The sequence below is a fragment of the Podarcis liolepis genome (genome assembly GCF_965112155.1).
Source record: "Podarcis liolepis genome assembly, chromosome: 1".
Classification (NCBI taxonomy): Eukaryota; Metazoa; Chordata; class Lepidosauria; order Squamata; family Lacertidae; genus Podarcis; species Podarcis liolepis.
This window is the reverse complement of record NC_139554.1, coordinates 20,013,768-20,029,562: the sequence shown is the minus strand read 5'-3', so window position 1 is coordinate 20,029,562 and position 15,795 is coordinate 20,013,768. Positions and strand designations below refer to the sequence as shown.

The window sequence follows — 15,795 nt, the reverse complement described above, 5'->3', positions numbered from 1 at the left end:
CTTGCGTTGCCTACGCTGGGATCCAGTGTTGTTAGAAATAGTGATGGGAAATCTCTGTTAAGAAGAGAGGAAAGGAGAAGAAATCAAGGAGTGATTATTCCTGAAGCCTGTTTCAGCTGAGCCCATTATTACAGTTGCACTAACTAATATCTACAGTGAACGCTTGGGTTGCGAACGTGATCCGTGCGCGTCCGCTCACACGTGGGTTGCGATTCGGCACTTTTGTGCACGTGCAAAGCGCGATTCGGCACTTTTGCGAATGCACAACTGCCAAAACCCGGAAGTAACCCGTTCCAGTACTTCTGGGTTTTGGCGGCCCGTAACCCAAAAAAACGCAACCTGAAGCATCTGTAATCCGAGGTATGACTGTATATGGTTTTCTTCAGAAAGTTTGCAGATGGGTGTTTATCCTAGTAACCTTAAGTGATGTGTGCTAACTTTCTCTTCAAGTGTTTTTCTTTCAGTTAAATTATTGAAAATATTGTCTGCTAGGGATCATTGAGAAAGGGATGGAAATTACAACATATATGTATGCCTTTATACAAAATTATAGTGTAAGCATGTTTGGAATACTGTGTACAGTTCCGGTTGCCGCATTTCAAGAAGGTGTTGAAAGGGGCAGACAAAGTTATCAGCAGAGTGGAGCAACTAACCTATGGGACTTAATACTTTAGAGAAAGTGGGATTGAGATTTATAGAATTATGTATGGAATGGAGAAAGTGGATAGAGTATTCATTACAATTCATTATATGTTGCCTTTTAAGATACAGATCCTTCTAAGGTGACTTGTAAGTTACATTAAAGTACCTTTTTAGAAATCGCAGAAAGCAATATCTGCATTTAAAAAGTTGTCGGAATCTTTCTCACAGGGCAGGTAGACTAGCTGTATATGTGTAAAGGTGAGAGGGCGGTTCATAGCTAAGCTACCTTGAGCTCAGTCTTCTTTGCCTCTCCGCTGGTATCTATCACAGGGCAGTTGAAGTGCATGGTCCTGTGAGTAGTGGAGCAAAAGTCCCATCTTGTGTCATGCCTTAAGATAGTCTTCAGCTGCCTTCCTCTTTTACCTACAATATTTCCCACAGAGCAGTTGATACTAGAATTTTCTTCCTCAGTAAACACTGGTTCATCCAATGACTGACTGGTGAGAGAAGTGGGACATACAAAAGTACCGTATTTTTTTCTTGTATAACATGTCCCCATGTATAACCCTATTTTTTTCTTTTGGACTACAAAAAAAGGGGGGATTGTCCAAAGTTGTAGAGCTTGGGGGGGGGGTCACCGCCATAAATCACTCTACAACCTGCCCGCCACTGCAAATAGTACACATCACCGACGACTCCTTCTCACTGCCCTTAAACCCTTTCATTTTATGTATCTTCACAGTTAGATATTCTAAGATGATAGTATTTTTTCATTTTTTCCTCCATTGGTTCACCCCTAGCTCTTCTGCATTTTTCCAGTTACCCACTATTACCCATTTACATTCCTCTTTTGTTTCTAACTCGGTGCTTCTCAGGCTAATAAGAACCATTAATTTAAATATTTCCACCTTCCTACCCACAATTCCCAATATTTCTATACCAATCTGTTTCCAGAATTCATTAACTAATGGACAGTTTTACCACATATGACTGTACGTTCACATCACTCCACATTTCCTCCAACAATTCTTACTTCCAGATTTTGTAATATGATAAAACCTTACAGGTGTGTAATACCATTTTTGTACCAACTTCAACCCTTGTTCCTGGATTATCCTAGAGGTTGCAACAAAGGGTGGTTGCCGAAAGATTCTTTCCCAATCTTCATCTAAAATCTGTTCCTGAATATCTAGTTTCCAATATTATTTCAAACTTTCCTTTCTCTTTGTCTAATAACACGTTATAAAATTTTGAAACTATTCTAGCCCTATCTGTCCTATATCCTTTCACTAATCCTTCAAAGGGTGTAATAATTCATTTTCCACATTTTTTAACATCTTCCTTTAGCAGAGAGGAAATTTGTCTTTTCCGTAACCAATGAATCTTATTCCAAGTACCACAATCCTGTTCCATCGTACCTTCTGTTCCCCAGCTCTTCTCCATCTCCTCAGTTGTGATCTCCTTTAATTTATCCCCTACCTCCTTTGGGATGAGCTCCCTTAACGGGACCATTTTATCATAATACAACATTTTGGTAAGGGGAGAGAGGCCAGGAAAAAGCTCCCTTCTCCGCTTCTCCCATACCCAGATGGACCCCGTAAATGTTAATATTTTATCTACTTACCTTTTCCTTTTCCTCCTATCGAATATTCTTATTTTCCCTCCTACTACTTCCAAATTCTCCCGCTCATCCCGCGGGATGACTACTAGTCATGAGAGTTAACTACAACCTCCAGGTTCAGAGGAAGCATGCCTCCTAATACCAGATTTTGGGGAGCAGTGCAGGAGAGGATTACTGCCCTTGTGTTCTGTTTGTAGACAAGGCATATGGGTGATCTCTGGGGAACCAGGATTCAGGACTTAGATAGGCTGAGTACCAGTTGCTGGAAACTAAGATGGGAAAAGTGTTCTTGTATTCAGTTCCTGCTTGCAGGTTTCCCACAGGCATCAGGTTGGCCACTGTGAGAACAGGATGCTGGACTACATGGGCCATTGGCCTGATCCAGCTTGGTACTCTGATGTTCTAAGGCTTCATGTTTTTCTAAACAGTTTGCAGTTACAGTGTGATCACAGCTTACACAGGGGTTATGTTCTGGGGCTGACGTGTATACACAAAAATGGGTGTACTCAAACTGCCTCCTTGAAACCATCTCTGTGTGAACACAGAAAGGGCCTTGTCCCCCAAGTGGAAATGACACAGAAAGTACTTTTAAGCTCTCTGTCTTGTTTGCATTTAACTTACAGAATTTCAACCAGATGACCTTCAATTACATATGGTTGAAATTGCATGAGTGAAATGCATACAACATGCAGTGGTACTGTATGCCTGAGTCTGCAGTCACTGCACAAAGTTGTTGTTTAGTTGTTTAGTCGTGTCCGACTCTTCGTGACCCCATGGACCAGAGCATGCCAGGCACTCCTGTCTTCCACTGCCTCCTGCAGTTTGGTCAAACTCATGCTGGTAGCTTCGAGAACACTGTCCAACCATCTCGTCCTCTGTCGTCCCCTTCTCCTTGTGCTCTCCATCTTTCCCAACATCAGGGTCTTTTCCAGGGAGTCTTCTCTTCTCATGAGGTGGCCAAAGTATTGGAGACTCAGCTTCACGACCTGTCCTTCCAGTGAGCACTCAGGGCTGATTTCCTTCAGAATGGATAGGTTTGATCTTCTTGCAGTCCATAGGACTCTCAAGAGTCTCCTCCAGCACCATAATTCAAAAGCATCAATTCTTCGGCGGTCAGCCTTCTTTATGGTCCAGCTCTCACTTCCATACATCACTACTGGGAAAACCATAGCTTTTACTATACGGACCTTTGTAGGCAAGGTGATGTCTCTGCTTTTTAAGATGCTGTCTAGGTTTGTCATTGCTTTCCTCCCAAGAAGCAGGCGTCTCTTAATTTAGTGGCTGCTGTCACCATCTTCAGTGATCATGGAGCCCAAGAAAGTAAAATCTCTCACTGCCTCCATTTCTTCCCCTTCTATTTGCCAGGAGGTGATGGGACCAGTGGCCATAATCTTCGTTTTTTTGATGTTGATTTTCAGACCATATTTTGCGCTCTCCTCTTTCACCCTCAATAAAAGGTTCTTTAATTCCTCCTCGCTTTCTGCCATCAAGGTTGTGCCATCTGCATATCTGAGGTTGTTGATATTTCTTCCAGCAATCTCAATTCCGGCTAGAGGTTCATCCAGCCCAGCCTTTCGCATGATGAATACTGCATATAAATTAAATAAGCAAGGAGACAAAATACAGCCTTGTCGTAAATCCAATTTTGAACCAATCAGTTGTTCCATATCCAGTTCTAACTGTAGCTTCTTGTCCCACATAGAGATTTCTCAGGAGACAGATGAGGTGGTCAGGTACTCCCATTTCTTTAAGAACTTGCCATAGTTTGCTGTGGTTGACACAGTCAAAGGCTTTTGCATAATCAATGAAGCAGAAGTAGATGTCTTTCTGGAACTCTCTAGCTTTCTCCATAATCCAGCACATGTTTGCAATCTGGTCTCTGGTTCCTCTGCCTCTTCTAAATCCAGCTTGCACTTCTGAGAGTTCTTGGTCCACATACTGCTTGAGCCTTCCTTGTAGAATTTTAAGCATAACCTTGCTAGTGTGTGAAATGAGTGCAATTGTGCGGTAGTTGGAGCATAGTTGGCACTGCCCTTCTTTGGGATTGGGATGTAGACTGATCTTCTCCAATCCTCTGGCCACTGCTGAGTTTTCCAAACTTGCTGGCATATTGAGTGTAGCGCCTTAACAGCATAATCTTTTAAATTTTTAAATAGTTCAGCTGGAATACCATCACTTCCACTGGCCTTGTTATTTGCAGTGCTTTCTAAGGCCCATTTGACTTCACTTTCCAGGATGTCTGGCTCAAGGTCAGCAACCACACTACCTGGGGTGTACGAGACATCCATATCTTTCTGGTATAATTCCTCTGTGTATTCTTGCCATCTCTTCTTGATGTCTTCTGCTTCTGTTAGGTCCTTACCACTTTTGTCCTTTATTATGGTAATCTTTGAATGAAATGTCCCTTTCATATCTCCAATTTTCTTGAACAGATCTCTGGTTCTTCCCATTCTGTTGTTTTCCTCTATTTCTTTGCATTTCTCGTTTAAGAAGACCTTCTTGTCTCTCCTTGCTATTTTTTGGAAATCTGCATTCAATTTCCTGTATCTTTCTCTATCTCCCTCGCATTTTGCTTGCCTTCTCTCCCCTGCTATTTGTAAGGCCTCATTGGACAGCCACTTTTTCCTTTTCATTGGGATGGTTTTAGTTGCTGCCTCCTGTATAATGTTGCGAGCCTCCATCCATAGTTTTTCAGGCACTCTGTCCAGCAAATCTAAATCCTTAAACCTGTTCCTCACTTCCACTGTGTATTCATAAGGGATTTGATTTAGATTGTATCTTACCAGCCCAGTGGTTTTTCCTACTTTCTTCAGTTTAAGCTTGAATTTTGCTATAAGAAGCTGATGATCTGAGCCACAGTCAGCTCCAGGTCTTGTTTTTGCTGACTGTATAGAGCTTCTCCATCTTTGGCTGCAGAGAATATAATCAATCTGATTTCGATGCTGCCCATCTGGTGATGTCCACGTGTAGAGTCGTCTCTTGTGTTGTTGGAAAAGCGTGTTTGTGATGACCAGCTTGTTCTCTTGACAGAACTCTATTAGCCTTTGCCCTGCTTCATTTTGCTCTCCAAGGCCAAACTTGCCAGTTGTTCCTTTTATCTCTTGATTCCCTACTTTAGCATTCCAATCCCCTATAATGAGAAGAACATCCTTCTTTGGTGTCACTTCTATAAGGTGTTGTAAGTCTTCATAGAACTGGTCAATTTCAGTTTCTTCAGCACCGGTAGTTGGTGCATAAACTTGGATTACTGTGATGTTAAAAGGTCTGCCTTGGATTCGTATCAAGATCATTCTATCATTTTTGAGATTGCATCCCAGTACAGCTTTCGCCACTCTTTTGTTGAATATGAGGGCCACTCCATTTCTTTTGCGGGTTTCTTGCCCACAGTAGTAGATATGATGGTCATCCGAACTGAATTCACCCATTCCCGTCCATTTTAGTTCACTGATGCCCAGGATGTCAATATTTATTCTTGCCATCTCATTTTTGACCACATCCAACTTACCCAGGTTCATGGTTCTTACATTCCAGGTTCCTATGCAAGATTTTTCTTTACAGCATTGGGCTTTCCTTTCGCTTCCAGGCATATCCGCAACTGAGCGTCCTTTCGGCTTTAGCCCAGCCGCTTCATCAGCTCTGGATCTACTTGTACTTGTCCTCCGCTCTTCCCCAGTAGCATGTTGGACGCCTTCCGACCTGAGGGGCTCATCTTCCAGCGTCATAACTTTTATATGCCTGTTGTTTTGTCCATGGAGTTTTCTTGGCAGGGATACTGGAGTGGCTTGCCGGTTCCTCCTCCAGGTGGATCACGTTTGGTCAAACTCTCCACTATGACCTGTTCATCTTGGGTGCCCTGCTCGGCATAGTTCATAGCTTCTCTGAGTTCTTCAAGCCCCTTCGCCACGGCAAGGCAGTGATCCATGAAGGGGCTGTACAAAGTAGGCCAGTTCAATTTGATATAGTCGTCAAAGAGCTCAATATAAAGGACCGCACTCTTGTACTGTGTTCACTAATCTGGAAGGTTTGCTTATTTACCATATTTTAACTACCCTGATTATGAACAAAGCAGAGTTGAATATTGTTAAGAGGTTGTTAAACCAATTTAAGTAACTATGTTTTTATAGTATAGAAACAGCCGAACATGTGCCCAAGTAAACACTTTGATTTTTTGTATTTTTTACTGCAGTGAATGGATTTGTTGATGTTGCATCTCTCTTAATTTTGTCTTACTTACCTTTATTAGTCCAGTTACAACCCAGGGATCACAACAGACACAGCAACCACAGAAGCATTATGGCATTACCTCACCTATCAGTTTAGCTGCCCCCAAGGAGATTGACTGTGTTCTTACTCAGAAATTAATTGAAACCCTAAAACCCTTTGGTGTCTTCGAAGAGGAGGAGGAACTGCAACGCAGGTAAATAAGACATTTATTGATACATAATATACTGTGGAGAGGTGACAATCCATACTGGGGTTATGGAATCACAAAACATTGAAAATAGATCTTCAAATTATTTCAGGTCCCAGTAATAGAAATGCTATACAATTCTGAACAATAGCTCGATATTCCATTAAAGTGTGTCTTTTAATTTGTGCATGAATCCAAGTTTCTGGAATGTCTAGTGTTCATTGATGGGTTATTGTTGCAGCATAGTTGTTTCTGCACAGCCAGCTCCCATGTCATGCTGGTAACATCCAGGAATTGCATAGCACAGGTGAATGACATGATTACCTTCTGTGTCAGCAATGTGTCAATAACACAATAATCTATTGTAAGCTGTATGCAGTGTGAAGTGGGAATTGCATTAATTTTTGTAAACCACTCCTGAAATGTTTTAGTTTTACTTACTGCTTGGAACCTCCCTTTCCTTCCTGTGGAAATCCCTAAGGCACTAACAAAACAGAGGGGGGATTTGTACTCACAAATATTTGTGTGAGAGGGTATCATAGAAATAGTAGTACATTATATTTTCAACAAGTGGGACTGCAACAGAATGATGCAGCATATTGTTCCTCCTGAAAGCAGTGCTCCTGTTCTGAGTTCCAGTCAGCCATTACCCCTAAGCCAAGGACATTTCACCTTTCTTCTCCACATACCCCCCGCCTTCTCTCTCTCCCTCCCATTTACTGTTCCATGTTTAATTTCCCTCAGACACTCTACATTCTGTGATGACAGCATGTTTAGTCCTCATTGGGTTGTTGAAAAAGGGTGGCGCTGTCATTTCCCCCCATATATATTGTACTTCCAAAAGTCTCAAATACCCAAGTGTGCTTTTATTTCCCTTTTGTTTCTCAGTGTCACATTTTAGTTACAATTCTAACAGCGTTCACCACCTGAGTTTACTAGTAAAAGAAATAATAGACAACTATTGACTTGGGAATGGGAAAGAATAGAGCATTAAAAAATGATGCAGTTGTGTGAATTTTTATAAATGAAATCTTAACTGTATCCAGTAATTTTGGTTTGGGGGTTCTTGTATGCTCTTCTCACTCAGTAGTAGTTACAAAATTGGGGAAATGCTGAGTATTTATCAAAATTCCAGACAGGTGTTTTATCTTTATAGTAAAGATAAAATACTGCAAGACTTTCAGCTGTATATGGTTCTGAATTTTGCTGCTTAATGTTTGAAGGAAGGCATTATTTTGTGAACAGACCATATCAGGTATGTCCCGTCTCCATCGTTGTCCCCCGCTTGCCCACTCTGCCAGCATATGGTGGTGGAGACAAGGAAGCCTTAGTAATTTGGAACCCTTGTCTTCCAAATACTATTTGGCCAGTATTGTAGCTTACTCTAACCACTAAGCTTGTGTAGGCAAGGCCTTTAGCTTCTTGGATTAGTGCATGGTACCCAGCTATAAAAGTAGGTGCCAAATATTTCACAGATGAAAATACTTTCCTCCAAATATCTATTAAATTATAATTTGAAATAGTGGTTTAATTGATAAAGTTTTGAAAGACCTGGTTCAAATACTAGCTCAACTATGACACACTTTTGTTGACCTTGGGCCACTTATCTCAGCTAATCTGCTTTGCAATTGCAATGCCCAAAGGCCCCTGTTATTGTGTCTTTAACTCAGTTTGTTCTGCATCTGTTAGCTGCTGGTGGTTATCTCCATTTCTTGGAAAGCTTCACTGGTGGGTTTCTGCCGCTCAAGCTGCTGTGAAAGGCACAAGAGCAGGTTAGGCCATTTTTTTCTGGTTGCCATCCTTGTTGGGCAGCTGCTGTGAGGAATATATGTGATCATGTATGCCTCACCCTATTCCTTTGAGAAATGGTGGGGTATAAATTAAATAAAATCAATAATTTATGGACTAGCTTTGACAAATTACTTGAAACATTCTCCAGCTCCTCTGCTACACTCTTAGTTCTCTTTTCTGTGATAGGGAGTTTTAAGTGCCTTAACCCAATTTCTTCATTGTGTGTAATTTATTAATGTGTTCCATCAACAGAATTCTAATTTTGGGGAAACTAAATAACCTAGTAAAGGAATGGATACGGGAAATCAGTGAAATTAAGGTATGAATTTCTTTATTCATGTAGATGTACATTAAGACTTGTATCTTTAGCTGCAGCAGAATGTTAAAGCCACTGCCTTTGGCATTTAGCAATTGACATCAGTGGGAGAAAGATTATTTTATTTGTGATCCTTTGACACAGTCTTGCATACATCGATACTTAGCTGTTAAGCAGCCAAATATGATGTTTAATTAGATTTGTAGAATATGCAGTTTAATGAGTGTCTGCTGCATCAAGCTTAAGCAACTGACTGCTTCTGTTGATAAAACTAGCAGGATGCTATAGTGTGACAGCAAATTCTCATAGTGGCTTAGCAATGATAACTAGCTAACTTTCTGCCCTTACCTCTTATCAGTGTGCCACAACTGAAATAAGCTCCTATCAGTAAGCTTGAAGCCACCGTCTAGGGTTTGAAGTGTGCTGATATTTCACTGGTTCTGCATTGCTTATAAAAATTCAAATCCTGTGTTTGCTCCCTTTTAGAATCTTCCACAGTCTGTAATAGAAAACGTTGGAGGGAAAATTTTTACATTTGGATCATACAGATTAGGTGTACATACAAAAGGTAATGTGTCCCTGATATGTACCTAATATTTTATACATTTATAAAATATGTTTGCTTAGTGCTTAGTTGGTAGCCAATAGAAGTATAAAAATTCACTAAAGAGCCTATAAAACCTTTTACGATTCTGCTGCAAGTGACATCAGTGACTGGCTTGGACAGGAGACTTGCCCTCACACAAACATGTGATTAGGAAAGGATGATCACTAAGGGCTGTACCATAGCAATCATAGCAACAACTGGTTTCTGTGACTAGCCATACTTCCAAAGCACAACGGTCTCATAGGTAGTTCTGTCTACATCATTTAATGTGATTCCATTAAAACTAATTATTTTAATGTTAATACATTGAAATAAATTACGGTTTTTGCACCACCACAGTTCAGTAGAATGCTACTCCTGAAATGCAGTCCTAGGACAGCAAAAGGAGCTCATCTTAAGATGAGGGAATGTCCCTCCACAGTTGGACACATTTTGATAGCAACTCATTTGTGTTTGTGGGGGGCTACTATAAGTGCTGGTATAATGTTTTTAAAATGAACTTAGAATGAATTAAATTCTGATTAAATATTAAAAGCCTCTTCAGACACATAGAAACTGCTAGGATCTGATGCTAAAATAAAAGCATGCCTGGACCTGACACTTGATGGTGGCAGGGTAGGTGTTGGTATTAATGCAACAGAGCTCTCTGCCCTTCCACAGCACACCTGCGCCTTGCAAGGCAATGAGATTAAAAGAATATTTCTGCCTTGTGTAGTTCAGGCCAGTCAGAACTACAGAGGATGGTACTGTCCTTCACTATATGTTATTGTTTGTCAGGAGTAGAGTTGGGGCTGCCTTTTCTTGGTGGCCATTGTATACTTTATGTAATCTTTAGTTGTCTAGTGCACTAATGAATTTATTTGCATTCATGTTTAATGCAATATGGCCTAATTGCCACTCCATAATAAAAATATCCTCAACCAGTGTCTGCTGCAGGCAGGTAATAAATTAAGAGTGAGCAGATATGAGAGTTTTTAACTTGCATGCTGTGCTACCTCTGGTATAGATAAGAAGCCTAGCATTGAAGCTCCATTTTAGTTTCATATAAACTATTGAAAATTGTGAACTATATTTGCTTATATTAAAAAAACACTGCTGCTTTCCAAAAGTAGCTTCAGTGCAAAACAATAAGTCAACTAAGTTAAATTGAGCCTTGTTTTAACTTATATTTCTATTATCAATTATATCTTTGTAAGTTGAGGATCATACTTTTGGTGGTTGATTTCAAATGGTAGATTTCTTGAAGTGGAAGTTGCTGTACATACTGAGTGAAAGAATGTACAGTCGCACCTTGGTTGAACGGAATCCATTCTGGAAGTCTGTTTGACTTCTGAAACCATTCAAAAACCAAGGTGCGGCTTCTAATTGGCTGCAGGAGCTTCCTGCACTCAATCGGAAGCTGCATCGGAAGTTGGGTTCCAAAGAATGTTTGCAAACCGGAACACTCCCAGGTTTGCAGCATTCAGGAGCCAAAATGTTTGAGTCGCAAGGCGTTCCTCAACCAAGGTATGACTGTATTTCAATATATTACCATTTTTAAGCGCAGTATTTAAAAGAATCCTGTGCTGCAATAATTTCTGTTCAAAACAATACCATTGCACTGTTGCCTCTTTTCTGGTAGGCTTTATGTGGTAACTAACTCTGTTTATTCACGCTTCTTTTAGGTGCTGATATTGATGCATTGTGTGTTGCACCAAGGCATGTTGACAGGAGTGATTTTTTCACCTCGTTTTATGAAAAACTGAAACTACAGGAAGAAGTAAAAGACCTACGGGTATGTGAATTACTCTATCTAAAGAAAGACATAAGTCCCCAAAGTGTTACAATAATTGTACATTAAGAACTGAGTTGATTATAGGTTGTTTTAAATAAGCATAATGTTTCGGTGATGTTGGAAGGTTATTGTAATATCTATTTCTATATTGGAATCCAATTTCTGATAGAATTGCTTGCTGTTGTAAATTCTGGTTGACGTAGAATTAGAGTTGAATGGAATAAAAAAGCTATCCTAGCCAGGCCCTTAAATAGTTCCTGTTGAAGATCTGGTATGAGTACTAGTCATTGTAAAATATTTATTTTTCAGGCTGTTGAAGAAGCATTTGTTCCTGTTATCAAACTATGTTTTGATGGAATAGAGGTAAGAGTAATTAAGACAGCTTTTGCACCACCATCTGTTCACATAGTCCACCATCTAGTCACATAGTCCACACTGAGGCCATCCTCACATGGAAGTTATTTGTATGAACAGTTGCTTCCTTTTAAGGGACATATACCATGCAACGGTAACTTGCTTTTTAGTGACTGCCCAAAAAATGCTACTTTAGTCATGGAAATTGTGGCATCCATTTCAGATTCTATTTCAGATATTAATATTGTGCAGCTTGAAGCAGTAGGATGCATAAAAATTGACCCCACTTGGAATAAAAAGTGGCCAGACCCATCCACATATACAGTCCCCAGCACACACAGAAAGATGCTGCCGCCTGTAGCAGCTCATTCACAGTTCATTGCAGTCCCAGAATGTTTGCTTGGGGTCTATTGCCAGGCGTGAAGTGAGAGAATGTTACTGATTAAATGTATTCTTTCCGTTGCTGCACACTAAAATGCTCCCCAATTTGTCAACAATATGTCTTACATGCTATGTAATACCTTTGTAAAAAAAAAAAAGATCATGCTGCAGTTTGCTGCCTTTTGTGTTGTTGTTGTTGTTGTTGCTGCTGCTGCTCCCCCCCACCATTAGTCTCATGCATGCACAACAGGTCAAGGGAACTCCAGGGTTCAAGTGGGCAGCCTAGCCAAGTGAGCCGACAGGCAGGTGATCAAGTAGAGCAAGTGAGCAGACCGGCTTTCACACACTCCCTGTTGTCACTATTACTGTGATAGAGGGTGAAAGTCTTTCTCTGCTTAGTCCATCGCCACCAGTAGGAAGCGCACATTTCAAAATGCATGACTGTTGGTGGCAGAGCATGGTGAAGGAGCGAAAGACTTTCCTCTTCTTTTCCCTTTTTTCTCTGAGTGATGACAGCAGCAGGATCTTAGGATTTGGGTGAGCTGCTAGAGGAGGGGAAGTTTGGGGCAAGCAGTGAAGGGATGGGGATTAGGCAATGGTGGGAGTAATGGGTAGGCAAGGGTGGGGTTTGAAGAAGCTGGCAGCTTGGCAGGTGAAATTGGAAGGAGGGCAGCAGTCCCGAGTTGTGTCCTTGGCAAATCCTTACTTTACTATGGGGGTAAATGAGGTTGCTTTTTCTTCTGTCTCATAATTAATTATAAAGCAGTGATGATGCAGCAGTTTAAATTTGCATCCAGTGTCCAGAGAAGCAGGTGATCCTGAAATCACTGGCTATACAAACTGAGAAACTAAGTAGCACTGTCTCCACAAAGTACATTTTGTGGACTTTTTTTTAAAAAAACAACAGTTCGTAGACTTAATGATTAGCATAACAATGGAATAACATACTTCCCTTCTTTGTTCTTGCTTATTTTAGATTGATATATTGTTTGCCCGATTAGCACTTCAGACTATTCCTGAAGACCTAGACCTTCGAGATGATAGTCTTCTTAAAAATTTAGACATTAGATGCATACGAAGTCTTAATGGTAAGTTATAATTCCATTTGGTATTCTTTTTTATAATTGAGAAGGTAGCTTTTTTGAAACTTCATACAAATATCTTCTGTGGCAACAGAAGATACTGCATATTTCAGTATTGCATAATAGTTGTTCAGCATACATTGATTAAAAGTGTAATAATTGTTAAAGTGGCTGTCAAAACACTGTTTAGAGGTAGTTTTAATGACATTGTTGCACACTGCAAGAATCTGAATTCTGCTGACCTTCCGTTGCAAAGATAATTAGTCTGTTCAATGTTAACCATAGACAGAATTAAGATTGATTGATGTAAAAGTGTGTGTGTGTTTTCCCATTCCTTAATATGGCTTGAGGCAAACATACATTTCAATCTATGCAATTTCAGCTCTTAATTTTGTTCAGTTACAAAGTATCTGAATTTGTTCTTAAATCAGACAGTTCATTTAATCTGTTTGGGTTGTATCTAAGAGTTGTCACTCAGCTGTCTGAGAAATTGAGAAGAAAGCAATCTTGGGGATCCCCTGCACCCCCTCTTCTTATATCTGTGTCCCTCCCGGCAGTGGCGTAGCGTGGGGGGTGCAGGGGGGCGGCTGCATCCGGCGCAACATCGGGGGGGCGCTCTCGCACTTGCAGCTCTCTGTCCCTACCTGGCGCACTCACTCTCTCTCACTTCAGTGCTGGCTGTGCGAATCCGATCCGAGCCGCCGGGTTGCCGCCCACTGTGGAGGGGTGTGTGTGCCAGTCATGCTAAAATCCACGGGTTAGGGGGCGCAAATTACTTGCCTTGCCCCGGGTGCTGACAACCCACGCTACGCCACTGCCTCCCGGTTCCACTGATGGAAGCCTTACTGTCAGCTAAGCAAAACGGCCAGTCCCACAAACAATTTGAGATAACATAAAGTAGTGCAATAATTTGCAATGGGAGTCAAGCAAGGGCTTAACAAAGGTATAAATTCTCATTGGTGGAGGTGCTTGATGTGACACAGAAATGCAGAATTGGCTGTAACTATGCCTTACTGTGACAATTGTATATGCTGAATTACCATCTTTCAGATTATAGTATAGCACAATATTACATTTTGATCTTATGTTTTGGTTGTGCTTGTTGAAGAAAGAACCTTTATGTGCATAGCTTTGTATCGGTTAGGCTAAAAAATAATTAGGCTAAAAAAGACCCCTCTTCTGAAAAAAGCAAAGTAATCCCCAAACAACTGTTTTGTCTAATGTCTTTTCTTTAATATTCATGATAGAAAAATGGTTTCTGTTTTCTAGGTTGCAGAGTAACCGATGAAATTCTCCATCTAGTACCAAATATTGACAATTTCAGATTAACACTGAGAGCTATCAAACTATGGGCTAAACGTAAGTGGGGTTTTACAAAATGGATTTTTAAAAAATGCTTATTTCCGGTTGAATGAAAGTGACTAAAGTTGTCTTGTCTTTTATCTCTACAACAACAGGGCACAACATCTATTCCAATATACTAGGTTTCCTTGGTGGAGTTTCCTGGGCTATGCTAGTAGCAAGAACTTGCCAGCTTTATCCAAATGCAATAGCATCAACTCTTGTACATAAATTTTTCTTGGTATTTTCTAAATGGTATGTCTTTTTAGATTACACTAAAATAAAATTTATTATAGACCCTGAATTTTAGTGTTGTTTCTATGACATTCCTTCAGATGGTGTCAGGTTAACAAGTGTACTCATAGGAATATTAATCACCCTTCCGAGAAATTGCAAGACACTTGTCAGGTTTTATTTTATAGTCCTCAGTGCAAAACATCTACTTACATTATGTGAGGCACTTAAACACATGAGCTCTTGTGGAGCTCTGGCCTTTTTGTGTGGCTCTATCCATTTTAGGGCTAATTGAGCAAAGGGTCACAGACGGCATTCATACCTAGTCTGAACGGGTTGGTGTGTTAAAATGGGGACTCTTTAAGGTGAACAGCATTTGCCAGTTCATGTTTGATGTGATTGTGCTACATGTTTAGGGGAATATCTGGGATAAGTGAACTACCTGTCTTCTAAAGCACAAAAAATATTTTGCATAACTGGAATTATTTCCATATACAAGAATTAACAAATTTCTGCATGTGCTCTCATATAGAGATGAGATTTCAAATTAAAAGTGCAGAGTTCATTGCACAACACATGCTAGCTGCCCATCATCTGAAACCTTCTTGGAACCTTTGAAGATTTGATTTTTCTAATGTTAATTTGCTGAATTGGATTGATAGTAGCACCTTGGCTGATGTGCTGCTGCATGGTTTCTCAAGGAAAAACTGATATGTTTGGGGGAGCTGTGCCTGTAAGAATACTAAATTTAAAATGTACATTGCACCGATGCACTATTGGTACACAAGGTTTCCATAAATAATCCGGTTGTTTAACCTGTTCCAAATACTTCTAAGGCCTAAGACAAATGGGTAGCATAGTGTGTGTGGAGTATAATCTAGAGTGGCACTTCAAACTTGCAATAAGGTTAGCTTCTTAAAAAGCATAACTTTGTATGGACAGAATAGCTGACGCATTGAAGATACCGTTTTTTAAAAAATTAATACTTCCTGTCGGTCCTAGGATCAGTTTGCACATAACACCAGTGTCCAAGTGGCAGGGGGTCTCTTAAGCAAAGACACAATTTATAGGGAGACATTCTACATGCATTTGCCAAATTATGTGGAGTGTGTATACTATTGGTATCTTGCTGCTGTCTGTTGTTACCCATCCTGGACATGAGGAATGAGATGGATTCCAAATGTTAAAATAATGTTCCCCATAAATATTTCTAGCATAACAATAGCCCTAAAGAAGTGCTC

The 15,795-nt window shown here is 40.3% G+C and overlaps 1 protein-coding gene across 5 annotated transcripts in view; it reads left to right on the top strand.

The window, feature by feature from the left end:
• Positions 1 to 15,795, top strand: part of PAPOLA (poly(A) polymerase alpha) — a 45,775-nt gene that overhangs the window by 6,727 nt on the left and 23,253 nt on the right. For all 5 annotated transcript variants that reach the window (XR_014529399.1, XR_014529400.1, XM_083518104.1 and 2 more), the window contains exons 2-9: positions 6,507 to 6,680; positions 8,718 to 8,784; positions 9,268 to 9,349; positions 11,053 to 11,162; positions 11,472 to 11,525; positions 12,874 to 12,985; positions 14,249 to 14,338; positions 14,437 to 14,575. Coding sequence is in view for 3 of the 5 variants with exons in the window: in XM_083518104.1 (XP_083374230.1) it covers positions 6,507 to 6,680; positions 8,718 to 8,784; positions 9,268 to 9,349; positions 11,053 to 11,162; positions 11,472 to 11,525; positions 12,874 to 12,985; positions 14,249 to 14,338; positions 14,437 to 14,575 (828 nt within the window). In the remaining 2 variants the exon portion in view is untranslated. The remainder of the gene's footprint in view (positions 1 to 6,506; positions 6,681 to 8,717; positions 8,785 to 9,267; positions 9,350 to 11,052; positions 11,163 to 11,471; positions 11,526 to 12,873; positions 12,986 to 14,248; positions 14,339 to 14,436; positions 14,576 to 15,795) is intronic.